The 23,151-nt window shown below is 45.5% G+C and overlaps 1 protein-coding gene across 2 annotated transcripts in view; it reads left to right on the forward strand.

Moving 5' to 3' along the window:
- NUP214 (nucleoporin 214) overlaps positions 1 to 18,110 on the forward strand; it is a 39,521-nt gene extending 21,411 nt beyond the window's left edge. Inside the window, exons 26-36 of one of the 2 annotated variants that reach the window (XM_063409212.1) lie at positions 657 to 765; positions 1,753 to 1,855; positions 3,362 to 3,435; positions 5,196 to 6,950; positions 8,364 to 8,434; positions 8,915 to 9,071; positions 10,366 to 10,515; positions 11,727 to 11,898; positions 15,233 to 15,375; positions 16,184 to 16,208; positions 16,886 to 18,110. In XM_063409212.1, the coding sequence (XP_063265282.1) occupies positions 657 to 765; positions 1,753 to 1,855; positions 3,362 to 3,435; positions 5,196 to 6,950; positions 8,364 to 8,434; positions 8,915 to 9,071; positions 10,366 to 10,515; positions 11,727 to 11,898; positions 15,233 to 15,375; positions 16,184 to 16,208; positions 16,886 to 16,919 (2,793 nt within the window). In that variant the 3' untranslated portion in view covers positions 16,920 to 18,110. The remainder of the gene's footprint in view (positions 1 to 656; positions 766 to 1,752; positions 1,856 to 3,361; positions 3,436 to 5,195; positions 6,951 to 8,363; positions 8,435 to 8,914; positions 9,072 to 10,365; positions 10,516 to 11,726; positions 11,899 to 15,232; positions 15,376 to 16,183; positions 16,209 to 16,885) is intronic. The other variant, XM_063409213.1, reaches the window with a different exon arrangement.
- The last annotated feature ends 5,041 nt before the right edge of the window (positions 18,111 to 23,151 follow it).

The raw sequence follows: 23,151 nt of genomic DNA on the forward strand, positions 1-23,151 counted from the left end.
TGACATAGAGCCCTTTCCCTGTGGAATACTTACCTGGGCATGCTCAGCAGAGTTTGGGGGTTTAATTTTCATGGCTTGTCCTGCATTCTTGACAAACCATTTCTGTATCTGTGACCTCAACAGGGTGATGCCAGCCATATCTATGTTATGTCTTGCCTTTTCTCACTTCTGAAGACGTGCAGCTTTCTAATGGCCCCAGTCTTGCTGCAGTGAGGGTTGCAGCTAACAGCAAAGAAAGCTGTATTAGGTAGCTACAACTAAATTTCACATCAGAAAAAGAAAGTGACAGGCAATCAAGGGAGAGAGTTCTTTACTTACCCTGTTATTCTACTGAAAATATTGCTTAATGGTTGACAAGCTGCTGATTTTTGTATCTATGCATTAAAAAAACCCCAGTGCAGCAGTCTTTGTCCTCTGGAATCACTGAGCTTCTGCCCACAGAGGCTTGCTGACCTGTTGAGAAGGTTGAGGACTGACCCTGTATTTAAGTCAAGACATGATGGGCCCAAGATTGCAAAGCTCTTCCAAGTGCTTCAACCACCCACCTCTATTTTATTCTTAAGTCACTGCATGACACTGATAATACCAAACCAATGTCAGAAGAGCCTTTGTTAGTGGACAGACTGCACTGACCTGAAGTGGTGCTGTGTTTTTAGACACCTCTGACAGGCTCCATGAAGGGCCAGACTCCCCCTTCCTCTGTGTGTGCACCCTCTCCTATGGCATCCACAGCTGCTCCAGCATCATCTGGCAACAAAATCTCAGGTGAGTTGTCTTTTGTGGAGATGGAAATAAGGCCTGGATGTCTCTTGTAACATGTCAGGGTGCACAGTCCAGAGAATGAGGACACTTAGGAGAAAAGATTTGACTCCACTGAGAGGTTGCTGTGCCAGTCTTGAGGAGGGGAATTTGTAAAACAAAGGTGCAGAAGTGCAGGAGAGTGATTTTCTGTACTCCCTGTGTTTTGTCTGTTCCTGCATCTAGAATTCAGTGACACAATTCCTTGTTCAGAGTGCACTCAGGACTTGTAACTCTTATCAGGAAATGCTGAAAGCACATCTTCCACAAGGCTACTGTGGTTTGACAGCAAATTAAAAGCAGTTCTTTTGTTGTTAAAACATTAGAATCCTGCTGATTTTAAACATTTTGAATGTGTTGATTTAATTTTTAGACACAGCATTATAGGAGTACGAGAACAAACTTGATCTAATTCCTGTGCAGGATCTATTGAGCTTTGAGCTGTAGGACCAACTTCAGAGACAGTTCAGACACAGGGATCAGTCTCATAGAGTTGGGAAGCTTCTAAAGAAAGAACTGATCAGTTTGAAACTTAACAGGGAAAGAGGAAACATTAGGGGAAGGAAGCAATTGATTTTTAATGTGTATTAGATAATAATGCTTGCATTGGACATGGTTTTATAAGCCTCTTGCATAAATGTCTGAAATCCATCTCTGTTGGTCTATTGCCTTTAATCCATGGATGTAGGTTGCCTCTTAGCCAGGGGTAAGAAGCAGTAAAAATAGCTAGGAATCATATTTGACTTGGCAAATGCTTCTTAAATTTTGGTTTATTGAAAATGTCAGCTCTTGAATTTGATAGCACTTCCTTTTTATTTGAAATTTATTAAATCACAGACTGTGTGTGCAAACTAATCCCTGCTTTTCTAATAGATGGATGACACGGTGCTTTATTTTTTTTATTTGTAAATATATTTTTAAAGTATATTTATTTGTTGTTCTTGTAACTTACAGGACAAGGGACAGTAAAAACAGTTACAGCTGTTTCTTCTACTGTGACATCAGTACAAGCAACAACTTCACAGCTTAACAAAACGTTCTCGTTTTCTTCTGCGGGGTCTGTATGAACATTAAGATTTCTTTGTAGTTGACACTAAATATGAGTATTGGCTGTTACAGCAGGTGTTGCCTACAAGCTGTGCAGTACTGTAAAATGGCACCTGCACATGTTAGACTGGGAGGGCAGGGGTTGTACCAGAGTCCTTTGAAGACCTTGTTTGTGGAAGTCTGTGAGACTTTGACACAACATCACATTGCTTTCAGATTTTTCAGAGTAAAACTAATCAAGAGTAAAGGAGGACTGGCTTGCTTTTGGGGTTTATCTACAGTGGACTGCTGAACAAGTTCCTAGTTAGGACTTGAAATATGATGGTCACACTCACTGAATTACTTATTTATTTTAATACAGCAGAACAAATTTTGTGTTTTGGCTTGAAAAGTAATCAGTTCATGAAGGTGACAAGAGGGGCCCCAAGCCATCTGGTGATATCTGTTACATAACAATAACACAAAGCAAGGCACATGTTGTGAACATAGTTACTCTAAAATCTCTCTTGTGGAATGTTATTTCAGGGATGGCAGAAATCTTTTATTTGAGTATATCTTATGTTTAGGGGAAAGGGATAATTCCTTAGGAATGATTGTTTGAAATTCTGCATGTTTACTGGTCTGACACTCAAGAGAATTTCTCTATGAAGTGGGCAACATTAAGTATTTCAGAATACACACACATTCAAATGGCTGGCTTCTTTCAGTCTTACCCATTTCTCTACACGTTTTTTAAGTGGATTCTACCCACATGCCTTGCTGGGCTCTTCAGAGGGCTAAAAGAGTCCTTTTGAGTGATGGAAATTCAGATTCAAAAAGCAAACAACCCTGCCTTTGTCCCATGTGCAGTGCCTCAGTGTGTAAACCATATGCTAAATACAGTGCTGTTGTCAGTGATGTCTTAGTCCCATGGCCTGACTTCTATATCAGCAGCTGGTCTTTGAGAATCAGAGAAAGCTGGAAAAGCCTCAGGGAATAAAGATCTCTGTGAGACTCATTATGAAAGATCATAGCATTTTTGCAAGACAAAATATTTTTAGTGTAAAACAGTCGTGATAACTATTCCTTTCTGTCTTGCTATGAGTGATCTCCTTTTTGATGGATGGCTGTATGCAGTTATTCCCTTCTGCACATGCACTGACTCTTCCCTTTTAGCTCTTTTAAACTCTTGTTGCCCCTGTGGTTTCTCCTCTCACCAATCTCCCCAGATCCATCAGGTTTTGGTGCATGGGGAAGAAATACACAGCAGAAAGGAAGGAACATAGGAGGATGAGGGGTGGTCAGAAGAACTTTGAACTCAGACTCTCTTTAACCCTCTAGAAGCCTTTCCAGAGAGGGAACAAATGGAGCACAGTGTGTGTGTGTCCTTCCTGTTTAGTCCTTGGAAAAACTCCTCCTGTGTGCCTGGCTTTGTGCAAGTCTGTACTGGAAATCTGAGTCTCAGAGTTGTGCTCATCATATGGTTGGAAATTTCAGCATTTTGAGCTAAGTCATTCTTTCTCCTCTTTCCTCCTAGGTCTGTGTTTAATTTTAGTGGTGTCACATCAGCTGCTTCATCACAGACGCTGCCCAGCCTTGCTGTCTCACAAGGTTAGTTTGGGAGAGTGCAAACAGCATCTCTTCCCTCTTAACAGAGTGTTTACTCTTCCTAATTCACGTGGTTCTTGTTTTATGTTGCAGTTCTATTACTGAAATTGCAATAGCCTTTCATACATACGCTGGGTACTCCCCTGTAATACACAGAAATCTGGGCCACCCACCTATCAATGAAGCAAAATATTTGTTGCTAAGACCATTTGGGAGGCACTAGTTAATGAAAAGGGTAACATCTCTAGTCATTTCCTCTGCTGTCTTTAACCTGTAGATTTAAAGTGGCTGAGGTGGACTGACATAGAAGTGTTACCCAGTGAGCATTTAGTAAGCAGGGGGAAATGTTTGGAATGGCTTTGTGTTGCTTCTAAAATTCGAGTGACAATAAATAGGCTGCCTTTCCATGTCATAGGCATACCCTACTTGTCCAGTCTCATAAAAGTGAACGGATAAAAATCTGCTTTGTAATATTTTTGAAGCTTTCTGCCTTTAATTTCAGTCTTGCAGATGAGATCACACAGTCAAAAAATTTGCTGCCAAAGTTATTGATTCCTCTGATAAAAGATATCACCTTGTCTTCTTATAAATCTTGGCTTGTTTCCATCCTTAGACCATCACAGCTACAGTAATGCTACTGATACTCTTGGTGTTAAGCAGAGAGAATGAATTGGGCTTAAAAACTGGAGATTAATGTAAAAGCTTAGGTAAATAACACAGATTAAGCAGGAGTGGGAGGTACAGGGGACAGACTTGTAAACCACAGCATTGTGTGAAGGCAGGTACTTCACTCTGTTCTGTGAACTGATAGGAGCACCTTTGTCTCTGTAATTGGTACTGGAAGAACTACAGAATGTAATTTCAGGGCCTCAGGAGGGAAAAAACTACATTATTGAGTGTCAGTTACTTCAATATATTTAATAGAGGGGAAAACACAAGGATAATACCAGATCTGCTAAGAAGCTTTTGCTCTCTGTTGTTTGATCTCCATGCAGGTTTCCTGTACTTTGTTCAAACACCAATGCAGTGTTTTCAAGTCAGAATTTGTTTGCTGCTCAGAAATTAAATGATAGTACATTAAATAAAACTAGCTCAGTCTCCCTTAAAACTTCAGCAGTTTCACACTGTTGGACAGCAGTGTAGGTTAGAAGTGGAGCTGTTTTGGCAATTACATTTGAGAGTTTTTCTCCAGTTTTTCAAAGCTGAAAACAGGCTATATAGAAACTGGTTTGTGGTCTATAAATAGCTGAATTTGTAAAGAAAGGTTTGATCTTGTAGGAGACTCTTCAAGTGTCAGAAAGTATTTTTATGACCTAAACTGTTCAGAGATACTGGTTTAAAAAGAAAGTGCTGTAGTAAATGTCAGGAATTTTTTACCTGAGCGAAGTAAGAAGGGGTGAAAGTGGTGTCAGTAGAAAATTACCTGTAATAACCAAGTCTTCTATGTTTTTTATCAAACTGCTGAAAAAGAAATAGGAGCCAGAGGCTGGCATTTTCTGTACTCAAAGAGAAGGATGGTTAAGTGGAGGCTGTGATGTGACAGTAACACTGTTTGTCACTGCCACCCTGGCCATAAAGGTGTCACTGCTGTGTCCTGAATGGATGTGAAGGTTGCAGTTACCTGATGGACAGAGGCTTTATGGTTTTGAGGCAAGAGCACTGACAGTCTGTTGAAGGACTAAAATGGACCATTATTGCAAGAATGATAAATGAGCTTTGCATACCCTAACTCGATTTGTTACCTCTGTCTCTCTCACTGACAGCCCCTGCAAAAGAGTCTGCCCAGCCGGAGTCATTTTTGTTTGCTGGGACTTCCAAACTTGGAGCAATTCCCGAGGCCTCCTTTGCTTTTGGGTCCCACAAATCAGCAAATGCTCCAGGAGGTGTAGTAGGAGGTAGCCCCTCAGCAGATGGCACCCAGTCAAACAAAGCTGCTGCAGCATCATCTTCAGCTCCCCCCACAACCTCTGGCAAGTTGGATATTGCTCCATCCAAACCAGGAGATCACTTGTTTCAGGGCAGTCTAGCTGGGGAAACTCTTGGGAGCTTCTCAGGACTACGGGTTGGTCAAGCAGATGATAATGCCAAGACCACCACTAAAGCACCACCTACCAGTGTTGCGGGAACACAGTCAACTAAAGTGTCTACAATTCCTTCTGGGTTTAATTTCTCTGCTCCCCTGACATTAGGAAAAGCTGGAGAAGCTGCTTCAACGTCGGTCACGTCAGCTGGCACAGCAGCCCTGTCTGTCAGCACTAGTGCCACAGGCAGTCTCTTTGGCAGTGTCCAGTTAACCAACACGGGCTCTTCTGGGGTGTTCAGTCTTGGAGGCTCTGGTGGCAGCAAACCCACCTTTTCATTTGGTATTCAGCAGACAAACAGTATGAGCACATCCACCTCTGCCCCCTCTACTCTCCCTGCTTCAACGTCCCTCTCGTTTGGAGGTTTCTCAAGTTCATCACAACCTGCTGTCCCTGCTGCAACTTCCAGTAAGTCTGCAGGGGATGCCAAATTACCACCTGTATCAGAAAAACCATCTGAAAACGAAGCTGTAGCAGCTGGGTCTTCACCTGCAGTGCCACAGCCCCAGGCACAGCTCTCAGAGCCGCTTAAGGAACCCACCTTACCCCAGGCCACAGCCGGGGACGCTGTCCCAGAGGGCTCTGGGACCACCGTGGCACCTCCTCCCCCTGACCCTGTGGCTGCTCCCACCTCCACCAGCGATCTGAAGGCCCCAGTGCCTCCTGCTGTCTCTGCAGCTGCCCCGCCAGAGCAGAATGTCTCAGCAGCAACCTCCACAGCAAGTGCTGCCTCTCCTGCAGAAGCCACGGGTGCTCTGGCTGCTACCTCTGATGTTACCACAGGTGTGCAGAGTCCAGCTGTGGGTGCCTCTGTGTTTGCCCCTGCTTCTGCAGGCTCCTCGATGTTCTCTCAGCCACCAAGTTCCAGCTCTTCTGGCTCAGCATTCACCCAGCCTGCCGGGGAAGCGGCTGCCACTCCTTCCACACCTCCCGTTTTTGGGCAGCTCCCAGCAGGTACCACAGCATCCTCTCCGTTTGGGCAGCTCACCACCAGCACTCTGTCCACGGCCACCGCCACCACCCAGGCTGCCACCTCAGGCTTTGGTGCTTCTGCTTTTGGCACCACCACCACGGGGGGCTTTGGCCAGCCAGCCTTTGGGCAAGCACCGGTCTTTGGACAACCTGCAAGCAGCTCTTCAAGCGGCTTTACCTTCAGCCAGTCTGGCTTTGGGACAATGCCAGCCTTTGGCCAGCCAGCAGCTTCCACAGCAGCCTCGAGCAGCGGGAATGTTTTTGGAGCCCCGGCCAGCACCAACAGCGCCGGCTCCTTCTCCTTTGGCCAGCCGGCCAGCACGGGCGGGGGGCTCTTTGGGCAGAGCAGCCCTTCCGTGTTTGGGCAGAGCACTGCCTTCGGCCAGGGGGCATCTGTCTTTGGTGGCACTGCTGCTGTCACCACCACCACGTCCTCTGCCGGGTTCAGCTTCTGCCAGGCCTCAGGTAAGAGCAGAGCGCTGTCGCAGTGGTGCTGTCTGGCTTGGAGTGTATTTCTGGGGAAAGCAGGATGGCATCAGTGCCTTTTTTCCCCCTAAGGTGCCTGATGGGTTTCATTTTTTTGGTTTGGTTTTGTTTTCAGTTAGTAAGAACAAGAGCTGCAGTGTATGTGAGAAGCAGACTAATGTTGGAGACAAAAGAAGCTTTTGCTCTGCTTCACTATGCATCAGCAGTGCTCTGAATGTAGCCTTGTCATCCAGTCCTACCTTCATTTTATACTTACAAGTCTACCTTGATTTAATTTTGAATTACATATTGTCCTGCCTGTTGCACAATAACTGCAAGCGTTGTAAATTGCTGCACCAAAGGGGCAGAGCAGCTCTGAGACCATAACCAATGAATAAATACAGATGCAGCACTTCCTTCAGTGGCCTGCACTGAACACATACAACAGTGGATGTACAGGTCATCAGCTAGGATGGCCAAAAAGAATTGAAGCCCTCAAAGTGATGGGTTTGCAGGGGAAAATCTGTTAAATCCACTTTTGCATTTGGAAACATCTCAAAATTAAATATAGCAGTAACATGAGCATCAGCTACATGTCCACACAGTTAAATTGGATTTTTGCACAGCCCAAACCTCCTTGGTCAGTCCCTTTTTGTTCTCCAGATGCTCAGTGTATTCTTGGGGCTTTTCCAAAGGTTTGTCTGTACAATCTTCAGAGACCTCCCAGGGAAAAGTGACAAGTGCATAGTAATAATAGAGAGCATGTATTTCCAAGGAAGAAAAACTAATTAGGCTCATTTAATTAAAAATTATGGCACTGCAGGCAGCTGCTTGTTCATTTTAACTACAGTAGCAGAGAATAGTTAAATTGTGGGACGTGAACTCTGCTCGAGAAAGGTGTTCCTAATTATGGAAATGCAAGTTTTATTACAAAAGGCACATTTAAGTGAACTGGGAAATGGAAAGGGGAGTTCTTTTTTTAATCAAAACATTTCATTATCTTTAACAGGAGTCTTCAGGTAACAAAGCTCAGATCCTCTTTACACAAGGGCAATCAGAATGCTCCAGTGCCTGTGCATGATTTGCAGTATTATTGTAGCCATGTTAACAGAAATCCAATTCTCTTAGTGTTAGCAACAATCCCACAAATGAAAAGGCCGCCTATTGTCTGCTTTTAAGTTAGCTAAAGAGAGAATAAGTGACTTTCATATAAAATTTCAATGTAGTTTATTATTTGTGTGTTGGCACATGCCTTGTGTTTGTCCAGCCTAGATATGTTTGCTAACATCATTTGTATCCCTTTGTTTTGGCATGGAAGATCTGTCCTTGTCTTGTCCTGGTCTAGTGTCACCTCCCTGAATGTCTTACACTCTGGTGGTAGTTCTGGTGGTTAATTTTTCTTTTTTCTTTTAGGTTTTGGTTCTAGTAACACAGGTTCTGTGTTTGGGCAAGCAGCAAATACTGGAGGCACTGTCTTTGGCCAGGCAAGTATTTATGGCTTTTTGTACAAAAAAAGGCCAGTTAAGTGTGGGGACTTGGACCTGTTTCTGATATATTTTAAAAAATACAGTTTGATGTGTTTAATAAAATGTGTCCCAGTCTGTACTGGAGATATTTGCTGTTGTGGTAAGCACCAAAGCAGCATCTGCATGAATACTCCAGGGGCTATGGAGACACAAACATTTTATCACGTGCAAGATAAGATAGATACAGTAAGTCTCCTGCCTTTATTCCATGCTAAGTGGAAAGTAGGGCAAGTGTAGGGCAAGTCTCAAAGGCATTGTTCTGTGCTGTGGACAAGATTTAAGATAAACTTAAATAAAATTTCATGGCATTTCATTTTGGAAGGTGATTGCTGGCTGCCCCTTCAGACATCCAGAGAACAGCCATAGGCAGAGCAGCCTTGGGTGGAACATGTGCTTTGAATTTGCTTAAATCCCCTTTTTGTCCTTTTTGTGTTCTAGCAGCCATCTTCTTCCAGTGGAAGCTTGTTTGGAGCTGGGAGTGGTGGGAGAGGTGGAGGCTTCTTCAGTGGTTTGGGAGGAAAGCCAAGCCAGGATGCAGCCAATAAGAATCCCTTCAGTTCCTCCAGTGGAGGATTTGGATCTGCAGCTTCCCAGAGTAAGTGAACAAAACAAGAATACAAAATGTGCTGTGATTTCCATCTGTTTTTGTGATCCCATCTGCTTTTCTGCTGCTAATTGTTTTTGAATAAATTCTGTGTTAATATGAAAAGCTTTGAGGGAGTAACCAGAGTAAGTGTGATGTGTAATCCAGAATTTTTCTTCTAGGTTTATGGAAAACAAGTAGGGAAGCCATTGAAACAAACAAGCAGATGCAAGAAGTGTGAATAATATCTATATTCTGTAGAGTATTCTGGGCCAAATCCTTCCTTAAAATGAAATACTCTAAATTCTTGTCACAGAATTGCTGCCTCCAGCTTGGTTGGAAGTTAGAAAGCTTTGATCATCTCTCATTGCCCTAAGACTAAAAGTTGCAACGAATCAATATGTGAGGGATAGAATTTTTGTTAACCTCTGCCTAAAAATGAATATCTTTATGCAGCACATATGAGGTACTTTATCAAAATTAGCTGTGACATGTGGATAGGCAGGTAGAAAGCACAAAGAAGGGGAAGCAGTGGCTAAACTTGAAAGCCAGGAAACAAAGGAAAGCTGTAAAATTAGTGCTGCAAGTGGTTAGAAGTAGCACTTCAAGCCTTAAGAGAGAAAATCCATTCGTTTTATTACATCTTTAATGATCCCTTGGGATTAATGGTTGAGGTCAGTTTTCTAACCTTGCTAATTTAATCATTTAATGCAGTTCTGGGTTTTGTGATGAAACAAAACAGATGGCTTTGGTTGTTCTGTGTCCTGCCTCTAGATGCAAAAACTCCCTGTAGGCTTATGAAGGAAGAAAAAATGAGTTATTTCTAAGTAAGGCTGGAAAAGTTTGGCTCCTACTTTAAGGTCCTGTTAGATAATCTTGCGTAGAAATTCTGAGCATTGCCAAAACAGCTGAGAACCTTTAATTTGTGGTTTGCTGATATTTGTGCTGTCTGGAGAGCCTGATTAGCTGCTGGGATTTATCACTTGAGGAATTGTCTTTTACTGGTGGGGCACAGGATGCATCTAAATAAATCACCCCTCCTGGTGATTTACTAGATTGCAGCAATAAAAGGTTGTTAGTGGTACATCAGATCCAGAATGGATCTTGGTGCAGCTACAAAGTCCTGTAGGAATAAGGGAAGTCTTGGCTTCTCCCTCTGTCGTTTTCAGTGTGATGTTGGTTGTGTGCTTGGGGGTTGGGGAAAGAAAAGTCATTTTCCTTTCTCCTGCTTCAGTTAAAGAAGTGCAGTGTAGAATATTGTCTGCTGTGAGTATTGGCTGTTTATAAATATTCTTCATCTCCCCAGATTCTTCGAGCTTATTTGGAAACAGCGGAGCAAAGACTTTTGGCTTTGGCAGCTCCTCCTTTGGAGAGCAGAAGCCTGCAGGCACTTTCAGCTCTGGTGGTGGAAGTGTGGCCTCCCAAGGCTTTGGGTTTTCCAGCCCAAACAAAGCAGGTACTTTGGGAATGCACCCCCTAGGACAACCCTCACTGTCTGGGAGATATTTCCTGTTCTACCACTTAGCTGTCCACAGCCTGCACTCGGTGCACGGACAAGAATTGTCTCTGAACAATAAATAAAAACTAAATGGTTGAGTGAATGGAGCTTTAACTGGTGGGTGCAAGGCAGAATTTTACTCTCTTATCCAGTAAACCACATCCTCAGGTGTTCATTCCAAAAATTCCCATTGCAATTTAAGAGTTGAGAGCTGTGTTGTTTAGTTCTGGTTTTATGTTCTGTACAGTCAAGAGTGCAGAACATGGAACTGAATACATTTTTCCTATTTTAGATACATCCTTGGAATATTATCTTAAACTTCACTCTGGGTTTTGTAACCTTTTTGATCCCCATTCCACTACTTAAAATAGGGGGAAAAAATAAGTGAAACATGTTAATATGCATTGCTAAAGAGAGTGTTTGCTGACCAAAGCTTCAGTCCCTGGGATAAATGCTCTTAACTTCCTAGAGATAGAGGTAACAAATATCTGATCTGTGCTTAAATAATTCAGGCCTAGCATTTATTTTTTTTTCCAGACCTTTTGTGTTTACAGCCAAACAGTATCCATTACCTTGGCATGGACTGGAATTTCATCCTGGGTATTAAAATGTGCAGTGGTATCCCATCCTCATCCCATGTCAAATAAAAGAGCAGGTGTCCTTCATGTTCCACAGTGAAACAGGCCAATAATATCAGCAGATGAACATAGAGTGAAGTAATCTGGGTGGAAATCCATTCGGAGCTGCAGGAGGCAGCTAAACCCTAAACAGAAATTGCCAAGAGCAGAGATAAGTTCTTGATTCCCTGCAGGCAGTTCCACTGACCTGGCATTTAATCCTTCCATTTTAGTTTCTGCCACTTAAACCAGGATTAACTCATACCCTACCTCCTGAATCTTTGCAACTCTGAAGCACCTAAAACCCCAGTTTGCATCTACTCTCTGATCATAGGAGATGGGGGACACTTGCCAGTTTTCTTTCATGCATTCAAGCACTTCTCTTACCCATACCTTTTGCAACAAAACACCCTGCAGACTGGAATTAATTCTGTAAATGCTTTGGTGCCCATATGATAGGGTGAACACCCCATTATCTGCTCTTTGTTTTCTCTCTCTGCCTTATTGTTTATGTGATGTTCTTGTCCCCTTTTTTGCCTCTGTTTTGCTCAGGTGGCTTCGGTGCTGCTCCAGTGTTTGGCAGCCCTCCCACTTTCGGGGGATCCCCTGGGTTTGGAGGGGTGCCAGCATTCGGTTCAGCCCCAACCTTTTCAAGCCCTCTGGGCTCAACGGGAGGCAAAGTGTTCGGCGAGGGGACGGCAGCAGCCAGCGCTGGAGGATTTGGGTAAGCCAGGGAAAACAGCCTTATGCATGACAAGATTATGCTTGGTTACCTCTGCTTTGACATGAAGAGTACGTTCTGTCATTGATTGGTAAGCTCAAAATGCCCTTGGTTTGTTTGTTTAAAAGATAAAAGGAATTAAGGTATGAAACTAAAACTCGCACCGCAAAGGAGAGAGTGTGTGTGATCATTTTAATGCTGGTAACTCCTGTGTTGAACCTGGAGAGGTGTCAGCTTGCAACTGTGTGAGGAAATGCAGGGGTATTTTCTCTGTGTGTATTTAATGATTGCAAATCTAGGACTACAAACTATGCCTAGCAAAACAACAATTATTGTTATCTGTTACTCTGTCCAGACACTTTATCCTCTGATTGCATTTGGGCTACAGATGCTAATGAGAATTCAGGCTGTTCTCTCACCTGTGGGATGAGGCACTTGTAACAGTCTGAGCTCCCAGAGCACTTTATATTTATCCCTCACTGATTATTTTTACCTGTTCCTGTACCCCCTAAGCCTGTGCTTGGCACCAGAGCAGACAGCACATCATTCCTTGCTTTGTTCAGCAACTACAAAATTCCAAACCTTGCCAAGCAGCTTCTGCAGGAGGCAGCAAATGCAGTTCTTCAGCATTGTGCTACCAGCCAGCAACACTCCTTCATGTCCTGCAGTCACAGTCAGCCTGAACAGAGGCAATTAAAAAGAGAAAAACTTCCAGTGAGGAGAGGAAACCGGATGTCTCCCCAGTCTTGGTGTTTATGTGTTTCACAAGTGTTTGTCTCCTTGTCTGGTCTCAGGAGGAACTGCCTTTACGTAAGGCACAGGGGGACATCCAGAAGTGGGATTTGTTAATTCCCTGTGAGGTGTGGGCAGGTACCCCTGAGCTGGAGGAGGCTTCTGGTGCTCCTGCTGTCCAGAATGGGCAGCCAGATTGAGGAGTCCCTTTGGAAAGGGTGAAAATACAGGCAGCTTCATTAAATCTCCACAAAGAAGGATGTGTTTGTAGGGAAGACTTAGCGTAAATCAACTGGTAGTTTGTTCAGCCATTGTGCTGCAGGATTTTGTGCTGAGACTGGATGTGCTCAGTGACAACATGGAGAGCTCAAAGATAAAATGGGATTCAGAACAAGCAGCGTGTGGATGGAAAAGAGGTCTTGCATAAGCAGTCTGCAGACTCAAGAAAGATAATTCGGTGACTTAACTTGTGGGAAGCTTTTACAATGTTTTCTCTACTAGAAAGATACAGACTCGGTCTGATATTTTCAGAGTTCCTTGAGGATGTTGATTTTTAAAACTTTTAAAGGGTGTGCAGAATTCCCAGGCAGCTTTACAAAAATCCGAATCTCACCACAAACTGTTGAGCAACAGTTTAATTCTGCAGTATAATGTAGCATCTGTTCAGGACTTCCTTTCTGCCTTCTCTTGAAGTGAAACTTTAAAAATCCTAATTCCAAAGAAGTTACTTTCAAGTACATGGTGGTGTATTAGCTCCAAGTTCCTAAGAATACTCTGCTGACTTCAATACATGTGATTCATACTGCTTCAATTCTGAAAAATCTCCATCACTCAATAAATGATGGGGGTGTCAGAAACAGAAACCACTACACAACTTCAGAGCCTGCAGTTCCAACTGCTGGTGGGCAAATAATGTTTTGCTTTTATCAGCTATCCTTAAGTGAATCTCAGTTGTGTTTTGCACAGCAGCTTTACAAAAGACCTGAAAATCTGGGCCAGATAGGTTGGATTAAATTGTTACCAGGAAATGACTGCATTTCATGTCTTTAATGTGTCTGAAAAAAAAATCTGTCCATATTAAGCTGTTTCTTGGTTGTAATGTGTGCAGCCTTTCCAACAGGCCTCTCTTGCTGAAAGGAGCAGTTTGAACCACAAGTTTTCTTGTCACTATTTTCACCTCCTCTTCCTCACACAAGATAGACAGAATTTGTGTGTTGTAGCACAGTCCTGAGAAGACAGAGCACTCTAAAACCTCTTGTTCTGAACACATCACCCAATCTTGCTTCTCTTTTAAAAAAACTAAATAAAGTCTGTTCTGCTTTTCGTGAGAAAAGCACATTTGTGGTTCTGAGTGCTGCCTGCAAGTACAGAATTGAGGAGCCAAAACAGAGCCAGAGATGCAAAGTTCCTGAGCTGCCCCAGTATGTGCTGCTGTCTGTGGAAGCAGTGTGCACACTTTGGCAGAGTCTGGGGGAGGAGAGGTGATGTCCTTTGCCAGGTGAATTGCTTGTCACATTGCTACAAGGGCTGTCTTCTCTCTGGAGAGATAGCTTTTGATGTGGGTCTGTGTTTTGGGTTTTTTAAAGTCTCCTGGATGTGGATGGATGGAGAGGTGGGTTAACGTGCTGTCAGGTCGTGTTTTAAGTGAGGAGTGACAGGAGCTTGTGTGAGGCACAGCTTTGCAGAGCTGGCACACTGTGACGTGTCCAGCTCTGCTCAGGCTGCTGCTGGCTTTTAGGATTGCTCTGCACTTGCAGAGCTTTAGCAGAGCTTGTCATTTGGAAATCTTGTGTCTGCATTTTGCCGAGTTTAAGTTAAACTTGAAGGTCGTTCTTTGAGAATATTTCTTATATTCAGGTTGGAAGGAAGGGTAGAGAACCATGCTGCATGTCATGGTCTCATTAGTGTGTCACACTGAGAGCTTCGTGCTGCCTGGTTGGACAGAGTGGGTGGAGAAAGACACATTTCCATGTAGAAAAGTGTTTCTCATTTCAGTCCCCAAAAGCAATTAGGGACATGATTAGTTAGAGGTGGTGGGGAGAAGTGCCAGGTTGGTGCAGATGTTCAGGGAAGCACTGGAACCTTGTGTGGTTTTAAATGGGCTGGGGAGAGAAAGGAATTGAGAAATCTGCAGATTTCTCTTGGCAGTGGGGAAGGCACCCTCTGAAATTTGGGAATCTGGGTTCTGTATCTGGGCTCTGCTTTGTGCTCTGGCTTTGAGGAGCTCACAGCAATTGTGCCCTGTTTGTGAAGCCAAACAATGCTGTAGCTTTGGGGAAAACCACACATGGGTGAATGAAAATATTCAATTTGATGGCTGGTATTGGTATTTCCAAGCACTTGAAAACACACCCTGTAAATATGGACATATTTGCCTTCCTGCCCAGTGTGTGTCAAGAATGGGTGCTGAACAGACCTTTCTGCGTACAACAGTCTCTCCCAAATCAGGAAATCTCTTTCCAAAATGAACAATTAATCATATGTGGTCTCACCTTTTGATGTATCCTCATTTAAGGAGTGGTCTGTTATCACAAGTATGCGGACAAACTCCCAGTGTAAGTGAGAAGATGTTTGCAAACTCAGATTTTCTCTTTAAAACCCGCAGGTTTGGTGGTACCAGTAACAACACGGCGTCGTTTGGCACCTTGGCAAACCAAAACACACCCACCTTTGGCTCCCTGTCCCAACAGGGCACAGGCTTTGGCACACAAAGCAGTGGATTCTCAGCTTTTGGGACAGGTGGAGGAGGTAGGAGAGGCTAAAATCACCCTAACAGCCCCCATGTCTCTGGTTTTCCTTGGAAATTGGGCAGGACTCCTCAGCTCCCTGCCAAAAATCTGCCTGGTCCTGGTGGTGCTGTAGGGGAGGCTCTGTGTCCAGGAGAGCTGAGGTGCAGGGTGAGCACCTCCTCAGCCTTCAGCTCCTAATTCCATCACTGATCTGCAGTGTGCAATGTCAGCACATCACTGCTTCTCTGCACACCTCATCAGGTTATTGCTTTTCACCCCTTTTTGTGGAGTTGCTCTTTCTCTTCAAAGGAAAATACTGAGAAATTAGGAGTATTTCTTCAGTTCCACGTGCTTGGGTATTTGTGTTATAAGTACTAAGTGTCAGAGGAATATGCACTGAAAAATTGAGCTGCAACACCAACAGCCAAATGTTTTCCTGCTGCAGTTCAGTGAAGCCACAGTGATTTGGGGTTCAGAGCAGAGCCCATTCCCCGGTGCCTGCCTGACACCAGGGGCCTGCATTAAGCACAAACCACGTCCAGAAAGCAGCTCAGGGAGAGAGGAGCAAAGCAGGCACATTGTCTGCGGGGCTGCTAATGAATGACCTGGCTGATGAGCAGTGAAAGCCAAGCCCTCTTAGGAGCCAGGCAAGTCACTTCTCTTGTAGATGGAGATTTGACTTTCATTGTTTGCCCATCGCTTTTTTCCTGGCCTAAGGCAGGAAAGAAGTATTTTTCAATCTGTGTGTGGGAGGGGACATTTACTACAAATCCTACGCGTTCATTTTCTCTTTTACCAACTATTTTTCTGTCTTGCTTTCCTTTCAGGGTTTGGTTTTGGATCACCTAACACGTAAGTAGCATTTTGTGCCTTAACTTATCCTTAAAAATACAAATGGAATCAGAATAAAGAGTGGATTTTTTAAAAGAGCAAACTCTGAAAATAGCATTTAAATACTAGTTCTGATTTCCATTTTGGTGATGCTGCAGAGCTCAAAGCCCAGGCTCTTGATATGAGCTTTCCAGTGAGGTTTACCTGTCTCTTAAGAGAAAATTTCCACTTGGGTCATGCTTCTTCTCCACCTCTCAGGGACATGATGTGTGTGCTCAAGCTGTGTGTGTGAATCAGGAGTCTGCTCCATTTATCAGGGTGAAACAAGGAATGAAACAAATTGGTACTTCTGTGGCTGAAGTGAGATGATGATTTACAGTTAAAGGTTAACTCTGTCATCTGCTCTGCCTCTGCCTGGCTGGATCCCTTCCAGCAAGTTTCTTAAACTTTGTTTCCCTGTCAGATAGAGAGAACAGGGATCTCTGCAGATGGCAGGCTCTAGAATAAGCACAATTATTTCTAGTCAGTGTGTGTTGCTGCAGGCTCAGGTAAAAGGCTGGAAATACTCCTGTGTTCTCATAAAAAGCTCCTGGTACTAGGGAGACTGGAGGTTTGATTGAGAGATCTGCTGAATTAATGCTGCATGAGGGAGGCTCTAGCACTCACTGCTGTGGTTTTCTTTTTATCTTGCTCCACAGATCTTCCTCTGGATTTAGTGGATGGAGAAGCTAGGAACATCCTGAACTCTTCCTGTAGCTCCTGCATTCATGAGTCACCCACATGATCGATACCCAGCCAGCTTTTCTTCTAAATACGAGTTCTCAGACTTTTTTTTTTTTAAGAAAAAGATTTTCCTTATTTTTATGCAATACTTGTTCTTGCTCTATATTAAACTATTTTATCTGGCTTGATGTTTTTTCTGGTGGAAGGGTTTATTATCTCCCTCCATCAAGAGGAGGTGGATTTGTGCTGGGCTTAGCTTTCTCTTGTCCATCCCTTGCCTACACAAGGGAGTAGCTCCAGTTGGTTCCTGACATAAACCAGCACATTTTTCATTAATAGAATGCCTGATTATCCCAGGCTGTGAAGAAGGGGCTGAGGTTAGCCCTGCTAATTTTAAGTCTAGGATGGGGCACATGCTTATCTCAGTGAAGTGCTGAAACTGAGTCATGTGTGAGCCAGAGGCTTAGTGGAGAAATAGGAAATTATCTGGGAAGAAGCTGGCAGCGTGCAGAGCACGTTCCCATGGCAGTAACATTCAGCAAAGAGGTGGGAAGTAAAAGCTCTCCTATTTTTACCTTTCTGTAAACCTTACAGAACTCAAAAAATGGAACTCAGATTCTGGGGAAAACTTCTGGCCCTGGAAGCAGACATGTGACCTCCATCCAGAGGCATTAGTGATTTTGCTTTTTTTGGCTTTGCCTGTTGGATTCTACTGTTTGATACATTTTTTTCTGACAGGGATGAGATTGTGCTTTTTCCCTGTAGCTTTTGGCTTTAGTCGATACCATTTGTGAAATTCTCATGTGTTTATACTTGAACATACTAAACAAATGTTTTAAAGAATGCCCCGAAGGCTTCTGGCCAAACACTTTTTCTGTTTGATGCATCTGACCTCCATGAAACCTCCAAATGATGCAATCAGGTTTTGTTACTGTGTAGATAACACATTTGAAATAGCAGCTCCTGTGTTAGCTGAGTACATGCAGATTGGATGGGGTTTTCTTCTTAGGATGTTTTGGGGAGTTCTGCATTTTCTGTTTTCAGCAGAAACCTCCTAATGTTTCTTTTTTTCTTTACTATCACGTGATATGATAAGTGACATTTTCTGGTTTGGTGGACATGTGATGATTTTTGGGAATTGTAAATAATTGATAACTTCTTGTTTTCATATCCATTATAAACTACTTATATTTGTCAACAGTTCGTGAAGAAACTGCTTTTTTCAAATCAGCCTGAAAATGTTTTCCTAACTTCTGTCCTTGCTGAGCCAGGTGTCCTCTGCACCTGGGAATGACATTAAGCAAGTTTCCTTTAAAAATGAAGAAAAGTGGGAAATTCATTGTACAAGGAGGGCTTTTTTTAGCTGTGGAGAGGCTTTGCAAGGCCATGGCGGCTCCAAGGCTTTTCCATCTGCCCTGGATTTCTATTAGAGGCAGCACTTTTGGGATTTGGGTGTAACCTCCCAGTCCATTGTGGGGAAGAGGGAGAGTTCTGGTGATCCAGGGATCACAGCACTGGGACAGAGAGGATACCCCCAAACTGGAGGTGAAGAAAAGCTGCAGCTGCATTGAAGCCTGCCCCTCCCAGTGTGTTCTCCTTGACAAGACATTTCTTAAGGCCTAGAGGTGACACTGCTGTGCTTTCCTTCCTCTTTATAAATAGCAGCTGGCCCCAACCATTGACCTTAAATTCTTTGCATTAATCTCCCCTCACTGTGGCATGTGACACCTCCTCGGGGGCCATATCAGCTGTGCTCCCCCAGATAGCTCAGAAGCCTCTTGCCATGGAGAAGATTGGCTTGGTGAGAATGTGGTGTTGGCACGCTGAGCTGTTTAAAGTTTCCCTTTTGGAATGATGGGAGCAGTTGGGGCTGTCCCTGCTCTGCTGCTTGCTACCTCTAGCTCCTGGCGAATGAAATGCCTTTACAATTACCCCACACCCTGACAGAACATGCATCTTCTTGCAATTGTACCTAAATTCTGTCTAAAACAGCCCCTGAACTGTCTGCCCTTGGAGGAGCAGGTGCTGCTCCCTGTTTCCATAGTAGCTGCTGGAGGAGCTGAGCAGCTCAGAGAGGCTGATCGTGACCACAAGCCCACAGGAATATGCACAAAACCCAGCAGAGCTGGCTTTGGAAAATCTGCATTTTCATCTGGTGACTCAAGGAGCTGGCAAATGCCTGTGGCAGTGGCGTGGTGGCAGCCAGAGGCTGTCACAGGCTCTGTCACCTGTGCTAAGTGGCCTCTGATCATGAGGCCTCTGTCCAGTGGACATCCACCAAAGGGTAAAGCTGCTAATGCAGAGAACCCCAATCTTGGGGGAAGAATTCAAGGAACAGCCAGGCTTGGAGTCTCATTCCGTATTGTCCATGCTGGTTAATCCTTGGATAACCAACACCCCTCATTCCACTGTTCTGGAGGAGTTTGGCCTTCTGTGCCTCTTTTTTTCCTGCTCTTTCAGTAGGAGCAGAAATCTTCCAAGGCTTTTATCAAAGGCAAAGTCTTAATTATTTCTAATGAATGCACTCACTTATTTCCCCCTCCTCTGAGACCATGCTGTGGCTTCAAGGCAGTGGGAAGCCAAGTGCTGGAAGTGCTCTGCTGTGACAGAGCACAGGGCTGGTGTCACTGCTGGGCAGAGGGGAGCCTCAGGCACAAAAAGGATCTCCCCAAACCCATGGGGACACCAAGACAGGAATTTCTGCTTCCTTGAAGGCTAAAAGAGCAACAAAGAAAAGAGCATTTTTCTGGAAAAATAAGGCAAAACCATAGCTTTGTCACAGAGATAGGAAAATTAATTTACTTTCATGTTTGAAAGGCTTTTGCTATATAATGCGTGGTATTTCAAAATGTGGTCTTGGCCATATCCTTCTGTCTGGTTCTATCTCCTGGGAAGGGAAGGACATCACTCCTTTGGCCCCTCTGTGCCACTGTGGAGGTGACCAGAGGACAAATGCCAGTGGCATCCTTCTGCTGCCGAGCTGGGAAGGGATGGCAGGGCTGGAGTTACATCCCTGGGCTTGTCTGTCCCCCATGGCCACCCTCCTGCCAGGGCCACAGCTGAGGTGTCCCTGACCAAAATCCGTGGGAGAAACCAGAGCACGCTCCTGACAGGAGCATCCTGGGCAGGAAAGGCTGCTCAGCCCCACCAGGGAGCTGCTCTGGTGTGTTCAGGCATGGGCTGAGTCTCACAGAGATCCCTGTGAGAGATGATGGAGGTTGGGAAAGTGCTGCAGGACATTCCCTTGCTCCAGATGTTTGGAGTGAGGCTGGGGAAAGGTGAAGGCAGGTGGTGGCACCACCTCTCCTGCCACTCCTTTGCTCAGGAATCAGGGCACTGGTCTCTGTCCCTGCCAGCATTCTGGAGCAGAGCTCCCTTCTCCCCTCAGCCGTGTACGTGTCCAGGCTCGGAGGCTGAAATGACATTTTATTTATCCCTTCTTAGTTTTCATGTGTCCCTTGTGCATTGCTTCCAGCATTGCTTACAAGGAAAAATAATCCTGCACGAGGCTTTGGCATGAGTGAGTCTGGGAGTGCCAGGGAAGGTTTTGTTCCTAGATAAATGTTGTGTGGAGCCCCAGGGACTGGGAAGAGGCGGCTGTGGCTCACAGGGATGAGCAGCCCTGGGTCAGCAGTGAGTCCATCCCTGTCCTCCCTCCCACAGCCATGAGGCTCTGGGGTCTTGCAGCCATGGAGAACAGGCACTCATTAAACTCTGGTTTAATTGACATGGGGGTGTTTGGTCAAAGGTTGGACTTCGTGACCTTGGAGGTCTTTTCCAACCTTTGTTGGCTCCATGACTCTTCCTCTCCCAGGGATGAGCTTGGATGTGCCAACACATCTTCCAGCTCTGCACACCTACACGTGTCTGTGGGCTCAGCTCCCCAGGGGCTCTGTGGTCACGCTCAGCATATTCCTCACCTCACCCCATGCCCACCTCCTTTCCCTGCAGCTCCCAGTAGGTCACAGAGCTCCTCCTCTGCCCCTGTGTGTCTGTCCCCTTTGCAGAGCCAGGACTTCCCTGCCTGCCCTTACCTCATGCAGGCTCTGTGCTGCCGGTGCCTCTATCGGGACTCGTGTGTTCCCTGCACACGAGATAAGCTCCAGTGCTGGGGCTCCACTGCTGCTGCTCCAGCCTGGGCTGCAGTTCTGCCTCCTCCCAGACCCACCCCAGCACGGACAGGAGCAGTGAGCCCCCCTCACCATCCTCTCTCAGAGCAGGGTCTGCAGTCACTGCCACTCAGGGCTCTCACAGAACCTCTCTGCAGGAGCAGAGGTGAAGGGAAATGTGGGACAAGCCCAAAGTTATGAACTGTGCTTGAGTCAGAGCTGATTCTCCAGTGTTGCTCCCTTGTATTTGGGTTCTTGACAGAATCATGGAATGGTTTGGGAGGGAGGGGATCTTAAAGCCCATCTTATTCCACCCCCTCCACACCTCTCACTGTCCCAGGTTGCTCCGAGCCCAGTCCAACCTGCCCTTGGACACTTCCAGGGATGGGGCACCGCAGCTTCTCTGGACAAACTGTGCCAGGGCCTCACCACCCTCACAGGGAAATCCTTTTTTCCAGGACTCTACAACCAAAAGCTTTGTGGGGACCAGTTTACAGAAGTTAATAAAGGCAGCCCTGAGAATCTCAGTGCAGGTTGTTTCAGGAGCTGTTACAATCACATGTCCATTCACAGCACTGTATTTTTATTTTATTTTTAACAGGTGCTTCAAGGTTCTTCAGGGCATTGCTAAAAATGTTTTGCTTTAAAACTTGAAAACATGAAGGAATGAAAGGAGTATTTGCAGCTGCTGCACATGAACAGTTTGAGGAGATGAGAAAGAGAAGAAATAGGGAACTAAACCTGATTTGCATCAGCAGAGGAAAGTCCCTGCAGAGTTTCAAGCAGGAACTGTGGAGGTCAGAGGGTTTTTTCAAATGAAGGAACTGTGGCCTCAGCCTGCTTAAAACTGAGGTTTGAAAATTACAAAGCCAAGGGACAAAACTTGTAGAATGGTGAAGTTTGAAATGTGTTGCAGTCAAGGATTGGCGTTACCTGAAGCACCAGAAAGGGGCTCCAGCACCACCCGGGCTGTGCTGGGCTCAGCAGCTCCTGACCTTCCCTCTGCCCTCCTCATCCCTCACAGGGGCTTTTCCAGTGTCCCTGTGCAGGGAGAAGTGCAGGGGTGCTTTGGGCTTTTCCAGGATCTCACCAAAGCAGCCGTGAGTTGGCTGGTGTCCCCTCCCCACCCCTCCCTCCCTCCAAAACTGGGACATCTAAATTTAACCTGCTATCAACAGATGAGGCTGGAGTGTTTCCACTGTGGAAAGGAATCCCACTCAGAATCTGTCCTCTCCCCTGCTCAGGCTCCATCCCTTCACATTCCTTTTCCCGAGCTGGGAGTTTCCTTCCTCCTCTTCCCCTCCTGCCCTTGTTTGTGTCACTGCCACCGCACTGATACCGCAGCAGATGGAGCAGGTCTTTGCTCTGGTGCTTTTTGGAGAAGATTCGATGCTGCTTTGCCAGCTGGATCAGAGACCAGCAAAACTTCTCAAAGACCAAAAAAGTAAAAACAAGAAACCTGTGTCTTGCTTGGGCAGAGCCGGTGGGATGGGAGCCTGCAGCGGGGTCGGGCTGTGGCAGGAGGAGCTGGAGCACAGAGCTGGAAGGTGCCAGTGGGGCCCTGTGGATTTAAGGGATCAGCAGCGGGGCTGTGCTGGCCCCTTGGCCAGGCACCCCCTGCTCTCCAGAACTCATTTCAGCACTTTCCTTTACTGGAAAGCAAACAAAACCTGAACGTGCAAAGTTTCGGGGGCGGGCAGGGAATAACAGAGTGAACACAGGCGGTGTTTGAAAACCAGTCACGGACTGCAGCAGCTTTCACCCTCTGCTGTGCCCGGGGCTCTGCGCTGCTGCCTCTCTCCAGATGTGGTATTTTCAGCCAGCACCTGACCCGGTTTTTGCTAAAGCAGCAGACGGTGTCAGGAAACCAAAGCGTGCACAAGTTCTCCGCTCCCTGCGCCCACCAGCCCGGCTCCGGCGGCCCGAGGTGCGCAGCAGCCTGGCGATGAGAAATGCAGGATGTTGGCTGGTTTTTTTCACCAGAAACCCCCGGGCTCCGTCTGCTGCAGCCCAGGAGCTGCCACGGAGAGAGAACTGGTGGTAAATATGCGCTTATCGCCGCCTCGAAACGTGAGCGCAGAGCCATTTGTTTAAAAACAGCCACCGCCCAAACCACTCCAGGCAGACGCGTT

The sequence above is a fragment of the Prinia subflava genome, chromosome 12 (assembly GCF_021018805.1).
Source record: "Prinia subflava isolate CZ2003 ecotype Zambia chromosome 12, Cam_Psub_1.2, whole genome shotgun sequence".
Lineage (NCBI taxonomy): Eukaryota > Metazoa > Chordata > Aves > Passeriformes > Cisticolidae > Prinia > Prinia subflava.